At 49.0% G+C, this 14,586-nt stretch overlaps 1 protein-coding gene across 2 annotated transcripts in view; it reads right to left on the reverse strand.

Moving 5' to 3' along the window:
• Window positions 1–304: 304 nt before the first annotated feature.
• NRDE2 (NRDE-2, necessary for RNA interference, domain containing) overlaps window positions 305–14,586 on the reverse strand; it is a 273,968-nt gene continuing 259,686 nt past the window's right edge. For both annotated transcript variants that reach the window (XM_077937761.1, NM_001193888.2), the window contains 6 exon segments: window positions 13,448–13,623; window positions 11,011–11,397; window positions 8,916–9,844; window positions 7,066–7,204; window positions 1,290–1,361; window positions 305–692 (listed from right to left, as the gene is read on the reverse strand). In XM_077937761.1, coding sequence (XP_077793887.1) covers window positions 567–692; window positions 1,290–1,361; window positions 7,066–7,204; window positions 8,916–9,844; window positions 11,011–11,397; window positions 13,448–13,623 — 1,829 coding nt within the window. In that variant the 3' untranslated portion in view covers window positions 305–566.

Genomic DNA, 14,586 nt, shown 5'->3' on the forward strand with positions numbered 1-14,586 from the left:
CTGAGTTCTTCAGCAGCCCCAGGGCACGCTGCCCCTCCAGCTCCAGGCGGAGGCATCGCGGGCTAAACTCAGGGAACTTTCCACGCACCGCTTGCAGGCCAGAACATCAAGCCTTAACTGCGGGTCTGAACACAAGAGTAAAATCTGCTCACCAGCCTGGGGAAAACATCCTAGTGCTGAAACACCAGCCCTTTATCTCAGAGAGGGCCTGGCAGGGCCACCACGCCACCAGCGGAGGGGACTCACTCACCACACAGGGGCCGGTGCTGGCTGCACACAGGCAGAGAATGAGCAACGACGTTGCCACATGTCAATCATCATCGGTTTAATGACCCCTTGGCATGACTCTCTGGCTATATACAAATATACACATATTCACATATATAATATGTAAATAGCTTTTGTGTCATTTACACACCCAAAAAGTGTGCAAGATGTGAAGAGGCTGACAGCCCACATTATTACTATCGAGAAAGAACATTTCGAAAGCTGAGGTCTCCCAACACACATGTTCTCCGCTCACGCCTCCTAGCTCTGCAGGGTGGGCAACTTGGCCTTGCTGCTCTCTAATCCTCCAGCAGCAGCTCCAGCTCCTCCAGCGGCAGGCGCACCCGGAGCTCCTTCTCAGTCATCAGGTCCAGGATCTCCTGCATCTCGTCGGGGAAGTACTCCACGGCGTCCAGGTATAACACCTAGGGGCAGGCAGGAAGGCCACCCCACTCAGCCTCCACTTCCTGTCAGCCTGGAGGAACTCAGGAAGCAAGGGCCAGGTTCCTGGTGACCCTGCCATCCTGTCGCCCCCCACGGCCCCTGCTCCCCTTGGCTCAGACTTTCTTAACTCGGGCAGCACTGGGCACATTCAGGAAGGACACCACATTCGCAAAAGCGAGCAAACGCCAAGCGAGGCCTTCTCTTTCAAAAGGGGGGCCAGGAATTGCTGGCTGTCACCCTCAGTTTGACTTCTGAGTGTCACCTGACCTGGGCCCTCACAGCCGGGCTGGGACATGATCCCAACTCTTTCAGCATCTGGGCTGAACTCAGCAAATGCTGGGAAACCTGCTACCCACGGCAACACTTCCATGAGCTCTAGCCCCAGGCAGGGCCAGGCTCTGACTCCACAGGGGACAGCTCCACCAGGAAAAGGCTCTGGATGTACCTTGGGACAGGGTATGGCATCCATGAGCTGAGCATCCCCGGTGCCACGGAGCAGGCCAGGAAGACACTAGCTGGACGGAGCCCTGGCGGGAAGTCTTCGGGAAGCTGAAGACACCATGGCCTTTAACACTTACCTTTGCCCAAGGGCAGTTCTGAAGCGCTTTGTAGAATACACCTTTGCTTCTTTCTTTATTTCCTAAGGAAACCTGGGGTGAGGGGGAGAAAATACAAACATGATTCATTGACACACAGAGGCTAAGGCTACACAAACGCCCTTGGATGATGGGCACAAGCCCCTCAGCTTCAGTGAGCCTGCCTGTGCGGAAAGCCTGTCACCGTCACGGGGGCCGTGGGATGGGGGCAGGTGCCAGGGAGCACTCTCAGAAGCCACTGCTGTATTGGGGTTGTTTCCTCCCATAAAAACGGCCCAAGAGTGTCAACCCTGAACACGTCTGACTTTTTAAAGTCTCGTATCTCCTCCTCTGCTGTGGGCTGTCACGTCTGGGTGTTGTAACAGTGCTTGAAACCAAGCAGTGTCGGTGAGATGAGGCTGAAGACCTTATACAAATAGAGAAAATCTTCTACGATACTTATCTTAGAAAACATAGAGAAGATACTTGCTTTAATACTTGCCATTTTCTGAAAACCATCTTTTAGAGAAACGAGGCAGCCAGGACAGTGATCACTACCTTACTAAAGGTGCAAGTTCCATCAGCAATCTCAGCATCACTGTGTGGATATTCAGCACGTGTTCTCTAGATATAAAACCCTCCATCGCGACTCAGCCACACAGCCTCCTTCCCAGCCCAGTGTGGAAGGAGACCCAGCCTGGGACCTCCGCTGACAACAGCCCCTCTCCAGCCCCTCCAAGGAATCACAGCTCACACAGGCAGCTCCACAGGTAGCTGGCTGTGCAGCCAGGAGTGGGCACAGGCAGGGCTTGTGGGGCTGAAGTTTCTGTGTTTCCATCCACCCCGTCCTTCAGGCTCCCCTCCCTCAGAAGAGTGTTCTAGGGGACACCAACCTTGCCCAGCCAAGCGGCTGGGGCACAGCATCCAGCCCAGGACCAGTGAGGGCTGCTGACCGGCCTCCCAGAAACCTGAACAGTGGCATCCAGGGACTCCAATCTCCAATTTACATCTCAGGAACTCCATCTACCAAGGATGGCCTCACTCCTTTTTCAATTTTTTTTTTTCACGGTCTATGTTGCCCAGGCTAGCCTTGAATTCCTGGGCTTGAGCAATCCTCCCACCTCAGTCTCCCAAGTAGCCAGGACTCCATGGCCGGTCCTTCTCAACTGTTAACTCCCACAGTCACAGGGACCGGAACTGTGATAACCTTGCTTCAGGCAAGGCCCAGTCTGTCCCCAGCCTCTGCAAGTGCCACGCACAGGGCCAACTGTGAGGCTCGGAGGACTCCTGAGTGTCCTCCCTGGTGGGAGCCTCCAGTTCTGAGGCTGAGCCTCTGAATTTATAACCAAAGAGCCATTGAGCGCTGTCTTTCCTTCCCATGCCAATATACTTCAGTGTCCTTTCCTAAGATACTGACAAAATTTAAGACTTTTTTTGTCGTTTTTGAAAGAAAGAAGAAAAACTTTATGACTGTACTTTCTCAACCATGCACAGCTAATCCTGGAACCCAGCTAATCCTGGAACCCAACAAATCCAGGTACACAGCTGGCTAGCCTCCATCAGCGCTGGAGACGCCCCTACTGTATGGAGGTATGGAAGGGCTTGACGCCAAGTGAAAGCTTGCTGTGACTATGTGTGGCTTCCGTCCATGATTTCATATTCTGAGACGTGGCCTGTGTGTACCTTTGCCTTCTGACTGGCGCAGAGTCTCAAGGGAGGGAAGAGTTCATGGGTGCTATCTGGCTCTCCTGGTCCTCCTTCCTCACCTTCTGAATTGACAACTGAGACTCCTCATGAAATTCCTAAGTCAGGACTGAAACATAACAGAGGGGGCAACTCTTCTTTGCTGGAGTTCCCACGGTACTGTGTCTGCCACCCCACGGGATTGTGGCCAGGTAAATATCTCCTCAGGTGGACTGGGAGCATCTCAGGGAACCAACAGGGTCTTTGCTGGGCACCTAAGAAAACAGCTAATGGAGGAGAACTGCCCTGATGGGTCCCCGAGTGAGTGTGTGATTTGGCCAAGGGCAGTCTCCCAGAGGGAAGCGGGAATGGAGACTTCATACAGAGGCCTTTCCCCTCACACGAAGCCCCAAGAACTGAATCTCATACAAACTGTCCGAAGAACTCAGCCAACAAGATGCTGGCCAGGCACGGGGGCTCACGCCTATAATCCCAGCACTTTGGGAGGCTAAGGCAGGCGGGCTGCTCCAGCTCAGTAGTTCAAGACCAGCCTGGGCAACATGGCAAAATGCTGTCTCTACAAAAATACAAAAATTAGCCCAGCACGGTGGTGCGCACCTGTGGTCCCAGCTAAGGTGTGGGGGTTGCTTGAGCTCAGGAGGTTGAGGTTGCAGTGAGCTGAGATTGCGCCACTGCATTCCAGCCTGCATGACAGAGCAAGACCCTGTCTCAAAAAAACAAAAAATGCTCACGACTCAGACCTGAGCTGGGCCATTAATAATTCTCCCCCACAGGACCACGGGGGAGACGAGTGACAGTGGCGGGCAGCTGCCTGTCGGCTGCATCACTAACGTCCCAAGTGTCTGAGCCCTCCGTGTAGAGAAGCTATCTGGTTTCTCGTAATCACTTGTTTTGGCATTTGTCTACCTTCTTAGCAGATGTGTGCTGCCTCCCCATGGGGGAAGCAACATCTCTAAGAAAACGAGGAAGCTGAAGGTCTTCAGGCTCTTGCAAATTTTGATTCTCTTTTTTTATCTCCTTATAAACAAATCTGAGCAACTGTTACCTTATACAGCTTTTTAACTAATTTAACAAAACATGACCAACCTTGCCCAAACAAAAAAAGATCCATTTCTATAATGCTCCCTCCTTGTGCTCCTGAGAGAAGACGGACACTCTGCTGAGAGGTTTATTGATTTATCTCTGATAGATAAAAAAAAGGGGGCTTCTTTTCCCTCCCACCAGATCTTGTAAATGATGGTCTTTCAATATATACCAATTCCTGCCAGCTCTCAACAGGATGGAAGAAGTTATACTAGAGGGTAAAAGAAAATCTAATGATTCACAATTCAGAAATGCCACTGTGCCCTTTCTATTTAAGACGTCTTTCATCAGTCCCATGAAATCAGCTAACTGGCTTATATACTCATAGTTCCTTCTTTATTGTGTAGGCAGACGACCAAATTAAAGGATTTTAAGTATCTTGAAAATAACTGCAATTTTAGCTAAAACAACAAAACAATAAACAAGCCAGGCGCAGTGGCTCACGCCCATAATCTGAACACTTTGGGAGGCTGAGGTGAGTGGACTGCTTGAGGCCAGGAGTTTGAGGCTAGCCTGGGCAACATGTGAGACCCCATCTTTACAAAAAAATAAAAAAAACCAGCCAGGCATGGTGGTGCATGCCTGTAGTCCCAGCTACTCAGGAGGCTGACGTGGGAGGACTGCATGAGCCCAGGAGGTTGAGGCTGCAGTGAGTCGTGACAGTGCCATTGCAGTCCAGCAGCCTGGGCAATAGAGTAAGACCCTATCTCAAAAAGAAAAGAAAAGAAAAAAAGTTTGGTGGAGAGTGTTAATGTATATGCAAAACAGCGTATTTGAAAGTCTCTCCTACAAGTGAGGTTTTAACCTGCTAAGTTCCAACATTAGTGGAAAATTTTAACTGCTGTTTGTCCAATTCCTTTCCCTCCCATATTCTCCATGGCCAAGAATAAGCTTTAATTCCTTCAAACTCTTTTTTTTTTTTTTTAGACGGAGTTTCGCTCTTGTTGCACAGGCTGGAGTGCAGTGGCGCAATCTCAGCTCACCACAACCTCCGCCTCCCGGGTTCAAGTGATTCTCCTGCCTCAGCCTCCCGAGTAGCTGGGATCACAGGCATGTGCCACCATACCCGGCTAATTTTGTATTTTTAGTAGAGATGGGGTTTCTCCATCTTGGTCAGGCTGGTCTCGAACTCCTTCAAACATTTTTACAGGGGAAAAAAGTGCAAACAAGCAAATACGCTTGCATGCATGTTGCAAGAGTGTATGTATGTGCATATGTATAAGCATGTATGTATGTGCACATGTCCACAAAAAGGCACAATCGCACAACCAGCCTCACAGCCCTCCTCCAGGGAGCCTTAGCCTTCCCCCTGGCCTGCCAGGCTCTCTTCTCCTGCCTCTTCAGACACCTGCTACCTTCACCTTGCATGCTGGCCCTAATGTGATTTTTCCCTGTGTTAACAAAGTGCTAGGAGCCTGCCCAGATGCCTCAGGAACTGCTATGGGCACTCTGCTCTAATTGGTCCTTAGTTCCAATACTACCTTTCCAAAAAGAGAGAAATTCCCTAAGGGGTCAGATATTTTTTTCAAAGCCAACAAGCACTTTTTGTCCACAACCCAACCAAACTAGGCTAATGGCAGATTCTTAGTAAAAATATGGTACATTTGCACCTTACCCTGCCTCTACCTGTAAAAGACTGGGCAAGTTAAACTGGCAAATGTGCGAGCTCCACCATTTTAAACGTAAAGATGGGTGGAATCTTTATGCTGGGAATATCAGGGAGCATCTGCCCTGCTCCCTCAGCTGAGCAGCCTGATGACAGGAGTGGAGGTTTCACTAAAACCCTGGGCTCCTGACTCTGCTGCCTCAAACTGCCGTCTCTACCAACAGCAGCGTCCTGCCTGCAAGTTTCCAGCTCACACACGAGTCAAACCATAAGATCAGAGCTTCTGGGTCTGAAGAATAAATGTTAAGAGAAATGCACAAACTTTTGCAGTTTTTTTTTTTCTTTTTTTTGAGATGGAGTCTTGCTCTGTGGCCCAGGTTGGAGTGCAGTGGTGCAATCTTGGCTCACTGCAGCCTCCGCCTCCTGGGTTCAAGCGATTCTCCTGCCTCGGCCTCCCAAGTAGCTGGGACTACAGGCGCCTGCCACCACACCCGGCTAATTTTTTGTACTTTTAGTAGAGATGGGGTTTCACCGTGTTAGCCAGGATGGTCTCCATCTCCTGACCTCGTGATCCGCCCACCTCGGCCTCCCAAAGTGCTGGGATTACAGACGTGAGACACCGCGCCCGGCCGGAAATGTTGATTTTAAAAATTACATTCTAGATTGCATTTTTTAAAAAAAAAAGACAAGGTCTCACTTTGTCACCCAGGCCCGAGGGCAGTGGTGTGATCATAACTCACTGCTACTTCAAACTCCTGGGCTCAAGGAATCCTCCTGCCCCAACCTCTGGTGTAGCTGGGACCAAAGGCTCACACCACAGTGCCCAGCTAATTTTTAAATTTTTTTGTAGAGATGCGGTATCGCCATCTTGCTTAGGCTGGTCTCGAACTCTTGGGCTCAAGCAATTTTCCCGCCTTGGCTTCCGAAAGTGCTGGGACTACAGCCTGAACCATTGCACCCATCCTGAACCTTTTCTTTTAAAAACAAAACAATCTGGACCTAGAAATTCCTATGAGCAGAATGAAAAAGAATATAGGTCTCTTTCAAAGGAAAGCTCTTAGACCATTTTGCAAGTTGCCAACTTAAGTCAACTTAGAGAAACCCACATTAAATCCTATTGCACTCAATAGCCTAGTAACTACTCTTCAACTTCGTTCTACCAAATATTTTGAGGAGACGGACCACTTGCAACCTCTTCCCAAGTCCTGAGAGATCTGACATTATCCCATCAGGATTTCTTAGGGATTCACCAATGCCAAGAAGATGAGAGTGAAATGTGGCCTCCCAGCTCTCTCGGGCAGGGGCTTCTGGACAGCCATACTTTCTCATTAATGAAGGAAAAGGTAGAGCTCTGCATGAACACAAAAAATCTCAGTATTTTCTTACCAGAAAGTTCAAATACATCCTCCACAGCAAGGGGCACTGGCTGCCACTGTCGCTGCGCATGGCGTTTTCAAACAGGGCTTGGATCCGATGCGTTAAGCCGGTCTCAGGAATTGTGGCGTGGATCTCTCTACCGTCTAACCTGCAAGGCAAAGGCTCATGTGACTCTGACACAGTTCTCTCATGCTACATCACAGGAGGGAGAGATGCCTTAGTGATGACAAGTGTCAGCAACAGCCGGATCAGAGAGAGTCAGGGAAGAGAAGTCCCTCAGGCACAGGGCGCTGTGCACGGGGCTTCTCCAAGGCCAGGAGAAGGCACAGGCAAGAGTTCTGTGGTTTCTACACCACACCAAGTCTGAGTCTGTCTTGAAGTCACACCAAAACCCCCCCACCCGTTTTCTAAAGAAAGCTACCCTTTGCCAGGCACAGTGGCTCACGCCTATAATCCCAGCACTTCAGGAGGCTGAGGTGGGTAGATCATGAGGTCAGTAGTTCAAGGCCAGCCTGGCCAATATGGTGAAACCTCGTCTCTACTAAAAATACAAAATTTAGCAGGTGCCTATAGTCCCAGCTACTCAGGAGGCTGAGGCTGGAGAATCGCTTGAACCCGGGAGGCGGAGGTTGCAGTGAGCTGAGATCGCACCACTGCATTCCAGCCTGGGCGACAGAGTGAGACTCCATCTGAAAAAAAAAGAAAGAAAGAAAAGAAAGCAAGCTACCCTTTAATCAGCAGAATGCAAATTCCACTTTACAGGAAGAAAAGACCTTTTGATTTATAGTAGAGAAAGCAAGGCTCACATGGAGTGAACAAAATCCCAATGAAGGAATAAAAAACAAGTGAAATATTATTCAAAGACAGTTTTGGCTAATTTATAAGGTCAGAGTGAAGCAACAGCAAAGATTCTGGGAAAACAATGATGCCTAAGCTAATGTGTCCCCCAGATTAACATTTAACCTTTAGAGAGAAAATACTGGATCAGGCCGGATGCCATGCCTCCTTCCTGTAATCCCAGCACTTTGGAAGGCTGAGATGGGAGGACCACTTAAGCTCAGGAGATGGAGACCAGCCTGTGCAACACGGCAAAACCCCATCTCTACAAAACATAATAAAAAAATTAGCCAGGCGTGGTGGTGCCTGTAGTCCCGGCTACCGGGGAGGCTGAGGTGGGAGGATCACTTGAGCCCAGGAGGTCAAGGCTGCCGTGAGCTGAGACTGCACCACTGCACTCCAGCCTGAGCGACAGAGTGAGACGCTGTCTCAAAAGAAAAGAAAAAAAAGAAAATATCGTATCGAAGATGGTATTTAAACATGACAGTGCTGTCACTAAGAATGCTGACAAAAGCTCCCAGTCGTTACACACTTTGTGCCAAGCACTTACCTCACTGACTCCTCAGAGAGACCCCATGATGTAGCTTCTTCATGCCCATTTGACAGAGGGGGAGCTATGAGAGGGGAAGCGGCCTGCTCGAGTCACCCAGCCGAGAAGAGCTGGCACTGGAATCCAGAGCTGCCGCCCAGCCCCTGTGCTGTCAGCCATCAGGCTTCCATGACGGCTTCTCAGCATTCCCGTGGTTTGACGGCCACCACCCACGCACACAGAAGCAACATTCACACTCCCGAGAAGCACACCCAGGCGACCGCCACCAACCCCTCTCCTGAGAGGCGCCGCTACTTTGTGACTCGATCACCTTTCAAACCATTTTTCTACGACACCTACAGCCCCACAGCAGGTGTTCCGGGCACCGTGCCGTGTTCATCCCTGTATTCCTGAGACCCGGCAAGGTGGGGGGAACACAGCAAGCATTTCATAAACATTGGCGGGGCACACGAACAGGACGGTCTGGAATTACCTCTGGACAGTTTCCACCAGTCTCTTCCTCAGTTTCTCAGCTTCAATTGCAAACAACCAAGGCTCCAAGGCTTTGGCAGACCTGGTGATTGTGTCAAAAAATCTCCTGGTCTTGCTGGCACTGTGGGACTTATTCTGAATCTGTACATAGGACCTCCAAAGAACCTGGTTGCCCGGATACAACTTTAAAGCCTGTGAGAGCACCTCTCGCAGAGGGGCCAGCGGGTAGACACTCACTTTCATGTGGAACCTCAGCAGGCTCGTGTGCATCAGTGTGATGGCTTCGAGAACACTGGTCCAACTCTGGGAGCTCGCACTGTCCCCCTCGCCAGAGCCTTCTGGGAAAACATAACTGTTCAGTTTTGCAAATACCTGTTCGTATATCCGCACAGCAGCATCAATCCCTGTGGTCAAATACTGGAAGAGCATGAAGCATTTAGCCAAGCTAATTAGGCGGCTACAGGAATCGGTGGGAGCTGGATCGGAGACACAGCTGTCACCCAAACAGTCCTGCAGCGCGTGCTCATAAGCCTTTCGCGCTTTCAAAATGTGAACAGCCAACACCTGTCCAGTGTAGGGCCCACAGGGGCTGCTCTCAGTCAGCTTGGTTAATATGTGAACAGCTCGGGCCGTGGCAGCCCCTCTCACTTCCGGCGACAGCTCCACCTCCAGCTCAGCATAGAGCAGACTGAGCTCACAGAGGTCGGAGTCTTTCAGTTCTCTGCTTCCTGCCATGCCGAGTGCTGTGTCAAAAACTTTTCTGGCATCCTCCGTGTTGCCAAGCAACCACTCTAGATGTGCATACTGCTTCCAGAGGCAAAAGTTGTTGCGGTTCTCTGGCTCCTTAAGGAGATTCTTGGCTAGTTTTTTGCAGTTCTTCCCTTGTGACTTTAATCTCTTCTTGTTTTTAGTGTGCAGACACCAAATTACCTACAGGGAAAAAAAGAAGAATGACCCCAGGCGCTCTGTAATTAAGACGTCCTCTGCTGCCAACGGTAGAAAGCACTGACAGGGAAAAAGGCGTCTATACTTCCCCCTTTATCACGGGTCTGGTAAACACTGAGGCTCTCTAAGCTGGAAAAGAAATGAGGATTTTTACCAGGGCCATAACTGCCCAAATATACAATCCAGGGTTCCAGCTGAAATCTCTATAAACAAGGCTGATACCTACAAATGTTCTTCTCCAAAGAGATGTGGCCACAACATTTTAACATACTATTTCAATACAACCTGGTGTGTGTAATCTGTAGTTAAAGCTTCAGAACTTGGGTGCTAAGAGAGCCAATACTAACTGTGGCCAGCAGAGGACAGAACAGCTGACTCAGACTCATTTCTAGCAGAAAGAGGAGGGTAAGTATTACAAGTAGCTTATCTTTTATTTATTTATTTATTGAGATGGAGTCTCACTCTGTCACCCAGGCTGGAGTGCAATGGTGTGATCTCAGCTCTCAGCAACCCCCACCTCCCAGGTTCAAGGGATTCTCCTACCTCAGCCTCTTGAGCAGCTGGGATTACAGGCATGTACCACCACACCCAGCGAATTTTTGCATTTTTAGTAGAGACGAGGTTTTGCCATGTTGGCCAGGCTGGTCTCGAACTCCTGACCTCAGGTGATCCGCCCGCCTCGGCCTCCCAGAGTGCTGGGATTATAGGTGTGAGCCACCCCGCCTCGGGCTCCCAGAGTGCTGGGATTATAGGCGTGAACCACCCCACCTCAGCCTCCCAGAGTGCTGGGATTATAGGTGTGAGCCATCGCGCCCAAAGCCTATCTATTTTAATAAACCCCTGAGTACTCTGACGCTGCTTTAAAACTGTTCTGAGCACTCACTGCTCATATATGGACGGGGACTGGGTAGTGCAAGATAATACAATAAACAGCTCGAGAGTCACTGAGGTAGCCTGACTCATTCCTGTCTCACTCCTCTTCGCTGCGGCCCCTCAGAAGGGCAAACACACACAAGGTGCCTTCAGGGTCACTGGAGGAGGCGGCGCTGGGGCATATTCCAGGGAGAGCACTCAGAGGCTTACAATCCCGTTTATAAACACTGACATGAAATGAAAAGTCCCCAGACACAGGAGGACGAGTCTGGAATTACCTTTGCAATCTCATACTGTAACCAGGAGAAGCAGAGCTGGGACTTCTCTTTGCCTGAAAACAAAGGCATGACAAGGTGGAAGACATTGCGGATGAACTCCTCGCCCTCTCGGTTCTGACCCCTGGTCCAGCGAGGACAGCCCAACCGATCCATGCGGCCAACACAGCTAGCCCCGGAAAACGAGGGGTTGAAAAAAGTCAAGGGCTTTTCATCGTAAAGTCCATTATCAAAGATGCTGTTCTCATCCATAGCCAGATAAAGACAGGAGGCTGGAGGAGTAAGGCCAGAAGGCACACCCAAGAACTGCAGGAAGGCCTCCACCAGCTGGAACTGAAGATTGTGGCTGGAAAGTCTGATCAAAGACTGCCCAATATCATCAAACAACACCTGCAACAAAGGCAAAATAAAGCGACCCATGTCACAAAACCAAACCTGCACATTTTTCACAGTTCTCTTTATGTGCATGTACTAATGGTTCAACATTATTCAAATTAAATTCGTTTTAAATAGACAGAAGCTTAGCTCTCTGTTAGCAAAAGCCAGAGGCCTCTCAAGGCAACCTGGACAGCTGGAGAATAACTGTTAGGCAGCCCTGTGGTGCCATTAACATTTCCACACATGGGAAAGCCTGGGAAGGAGAGAAGGCTTGAACAGGTTTAAGCCAGAAGCTTTCAAAGTATCCTGATGGATTTGTAGAAAATCTAGAACATGCTCACTTCTGAAAGCGTATATAATTGCTTTTGTACTTTGATAATGCATGATGGTGAAAAATTTTTATTGTACGATGGAAGATAAGAACTTTACTATTTGTGGTTTCCTTGTATAAAATTGCTCCAAGAAATGAAAAATATGCTCAAAACTAGATAAACAGACTCAAGGTAAGAAGGAACCTACAGGAGCAATGGAGCATATTAAAAGCAATTATAAGAGCTTAATACTAACTGTAAATGTCTGTGGCTGAGTTCATGTAATAATTTAAAAACATAAGGCCAAGGAGGCCACCCTTTTGTGTCCTGGTGCTGCTTATCTGACTGGTCTTTGTGGCTCTCAGCAAAGAGAAAATCATAACATAAGCACAATAAACTAGAGTATGTGGGATTCAATCAAAACCATCAATTAATCAGAAAGCTGCTTCTCTATGTTAAAAATAAATTAGAAAGCTTTTCTCCCCCAGGCTTTGATTACGGAAAAAGCTAAATGGCAAGAAACTGCTCGCAGCAGCAGTCTGCTCCAGAAATCTGCTTCCAGGAGACTGCTGGGACTCCAAGCCTTGAGAAACGACTTCCAGAAGGGTGGCTGTGAACTCTACCAAAGAAAGATTCCACTGTTCTGCAGACTTTCAGCTTCAGCGAGGCGAGAGGCCTCACGGGCAGTCCCCTCTCCAAGACCGCCAGTGAGTTGAGGCTTCCCTAGAAGCTGGCCCCTCCTTCCTCCAGAGATCACCTCTGTCTCTATCCCCACTTCTCTGTGTCCTCACTCCAGTCTGGCCACCCCATTCCCCACTCCTCAAACGCTCCTGGCACTCTGGGTCCTTCACCTGTGCTGATCCCTCTGCCCAGAGCAGACACTCTGTCATCAAACAAATATTCCTTCCGCATCCAAGAGGATTCACTGAGCGCTCACCACAGGACGAATGCTGTTCTAGGCACTGACATCACAGCAGTAAACAAAGGGGATAAACTCCTTGCCTTCAGGGTACCTCATTTGTAGAAAAGGTTACAAAGCTCCAAGACACAGAGTTGGTATCTTGTGAAACTGGATCAATTCCAGGTATCAAGATAGCATTTCTTCATTTTAATTTAAAACCTCCAGAGCTGCTGGCCACTAAACACGGGGCAGCATGTAGCAAGTCACATGGTAACAGTAAATGAGATAACACAGGTGAAGTGTCTGGCACGCCACAGGTATTCAATAAATGCTAGTTTCTTCTTCTGCAAGACACGCTGATGCCAACTGTCCAACAAGGACCCTACAGCCAGTCCCTCTTGTCTTCTAGAGTTCAGTCTGTATCTGCTACAGCTTCACGGACCCAAGAGTGGGGTGGGGAAAGTGGACACAAGGAAAGAATCTAGGACGGTGATTACGAGTTTTTTGAATAATCTGTATGTATCCCACAGGGTTCCACATGAAAAATTCACTGAATGACCTGGAAGTCAATCTCCAGAGGGGTGACCACAAGGGCCCATCCACCTACTAGGGGACAGGAGCTCTCTGGTCAAGCGCCTATATGCTTCCTCATCACCAGCAGCCAAGGAAATTCTACACTGATATCCAGCAGGAAGGAAGTTTCACAGATGAGAACAGGAACAGGTTACCATCTCCTCAGCTAGCCAACTGCTAAGAGAGCTCCAGCGGCCTCCTTTCAGATAACCAAAGTGCACGGGAAAGCAGGCAGAGGCCCCCCGTCAGCTTCCTGCCTGGGGCGGAGGATACATGCCTGTCTCTCGGGATCCTCACAGTCTTCCTCAGTTTGCTTCTTGGTCTTATCAGGGCGCCAGGGCCGCCAGTGCCTCTGGTCTCGGGAACGCTCAGCAGCAAGCCAGATCTGCCACCGGGGCAGAGTCTTATCTTTTATTTCCTGGTCATCCTCTTCTGGTTCATCGTCATCCTCATCTAGACAAGAATGAGACTTCTTCACCTCATCAGCAAAGAAAACCACCATCGCCACTCAATCAGCCTGCTATGTCAGGGATGGCTGGGCACCCGCAATGCCAAGATGTGTAAGAGCCATGCCAGCCTCCCAGGATACTCAGTGGCATTTAGGACCTCCCTTGTAATCAGTCAAGTCCTCAGGAAACCACGGAAGACAAGGTGATAAAATCAAATTATTTCTAATAGTATAGTGATTAGAATGGAAATGACACAGACTCTAGAACAGTACTGTTTAGCAGAATGCTCTGTGATGATGAAAATGCCGTATATATCTGCATTAACGGGGTAGCCACATGTGACTCACTGGGCACGTGAGATGTAGCTAGTAAAGGAACTGAATTCCTTTTTTTTGAGACGGAGTCTCGCTCTTGTCGCCCAGGCTGGAGTGCAGTGGCGCAATCTCGGATCACTGCAACCTCCGCCTCCCGAGTTCAGGCAATTCTGCCTTAGCCTCCTGAGTAGCTGAGATTACAGGTATGTGCCATCACACTTGGCTAATTTTTTTGTATTTAGTAGAGACGGGGTTTCACCATGTTGGTCAGGCTGGTTTCAAACTCCTGACCTCAGGTGATCCACCTGCCTTGGCCTCCCAAAGTGTTGGGATTACAGGTGTGAGTCACCACACCTGGCCTGAATTCTTAATTTTATTTATTTTTAAATAGTCACATGTGGCTAGAGGTTACTATATTGGACAACATAGTTTTAGAGTGCTAAATGACATTTAATGATGGTACTAGTTTAGATTTTCTTAAGCCATCAGAATTTTTAGCCAGGGACCTTGTAATTAATTATGACCTGTGCTCACTAGAGCTTGCCTTTAAAAAAGCCAAATCAGGATCTCCAATAATTTATTTCACCTTGTTTCCTAACTCTGAACGTGCAGAATGGAAGAGGAGGAAAGCCAGTGTCATCTGTAAAGTTCAA

Source organism: Macaca mulatta, chromosome 7, assembly GCF_049350105.2.
Source record: "Macaca mulatta isolate MMU2019108-1 chromosome 7, T2T-MMU8v2.0, whole genome shotgun sequence".
Lineage (NCBI taxonomy): Eukaryota > Metazoa > Chordata > Mammalia > Primates > Cercopithecidae > Macaca > Macaca mulatta.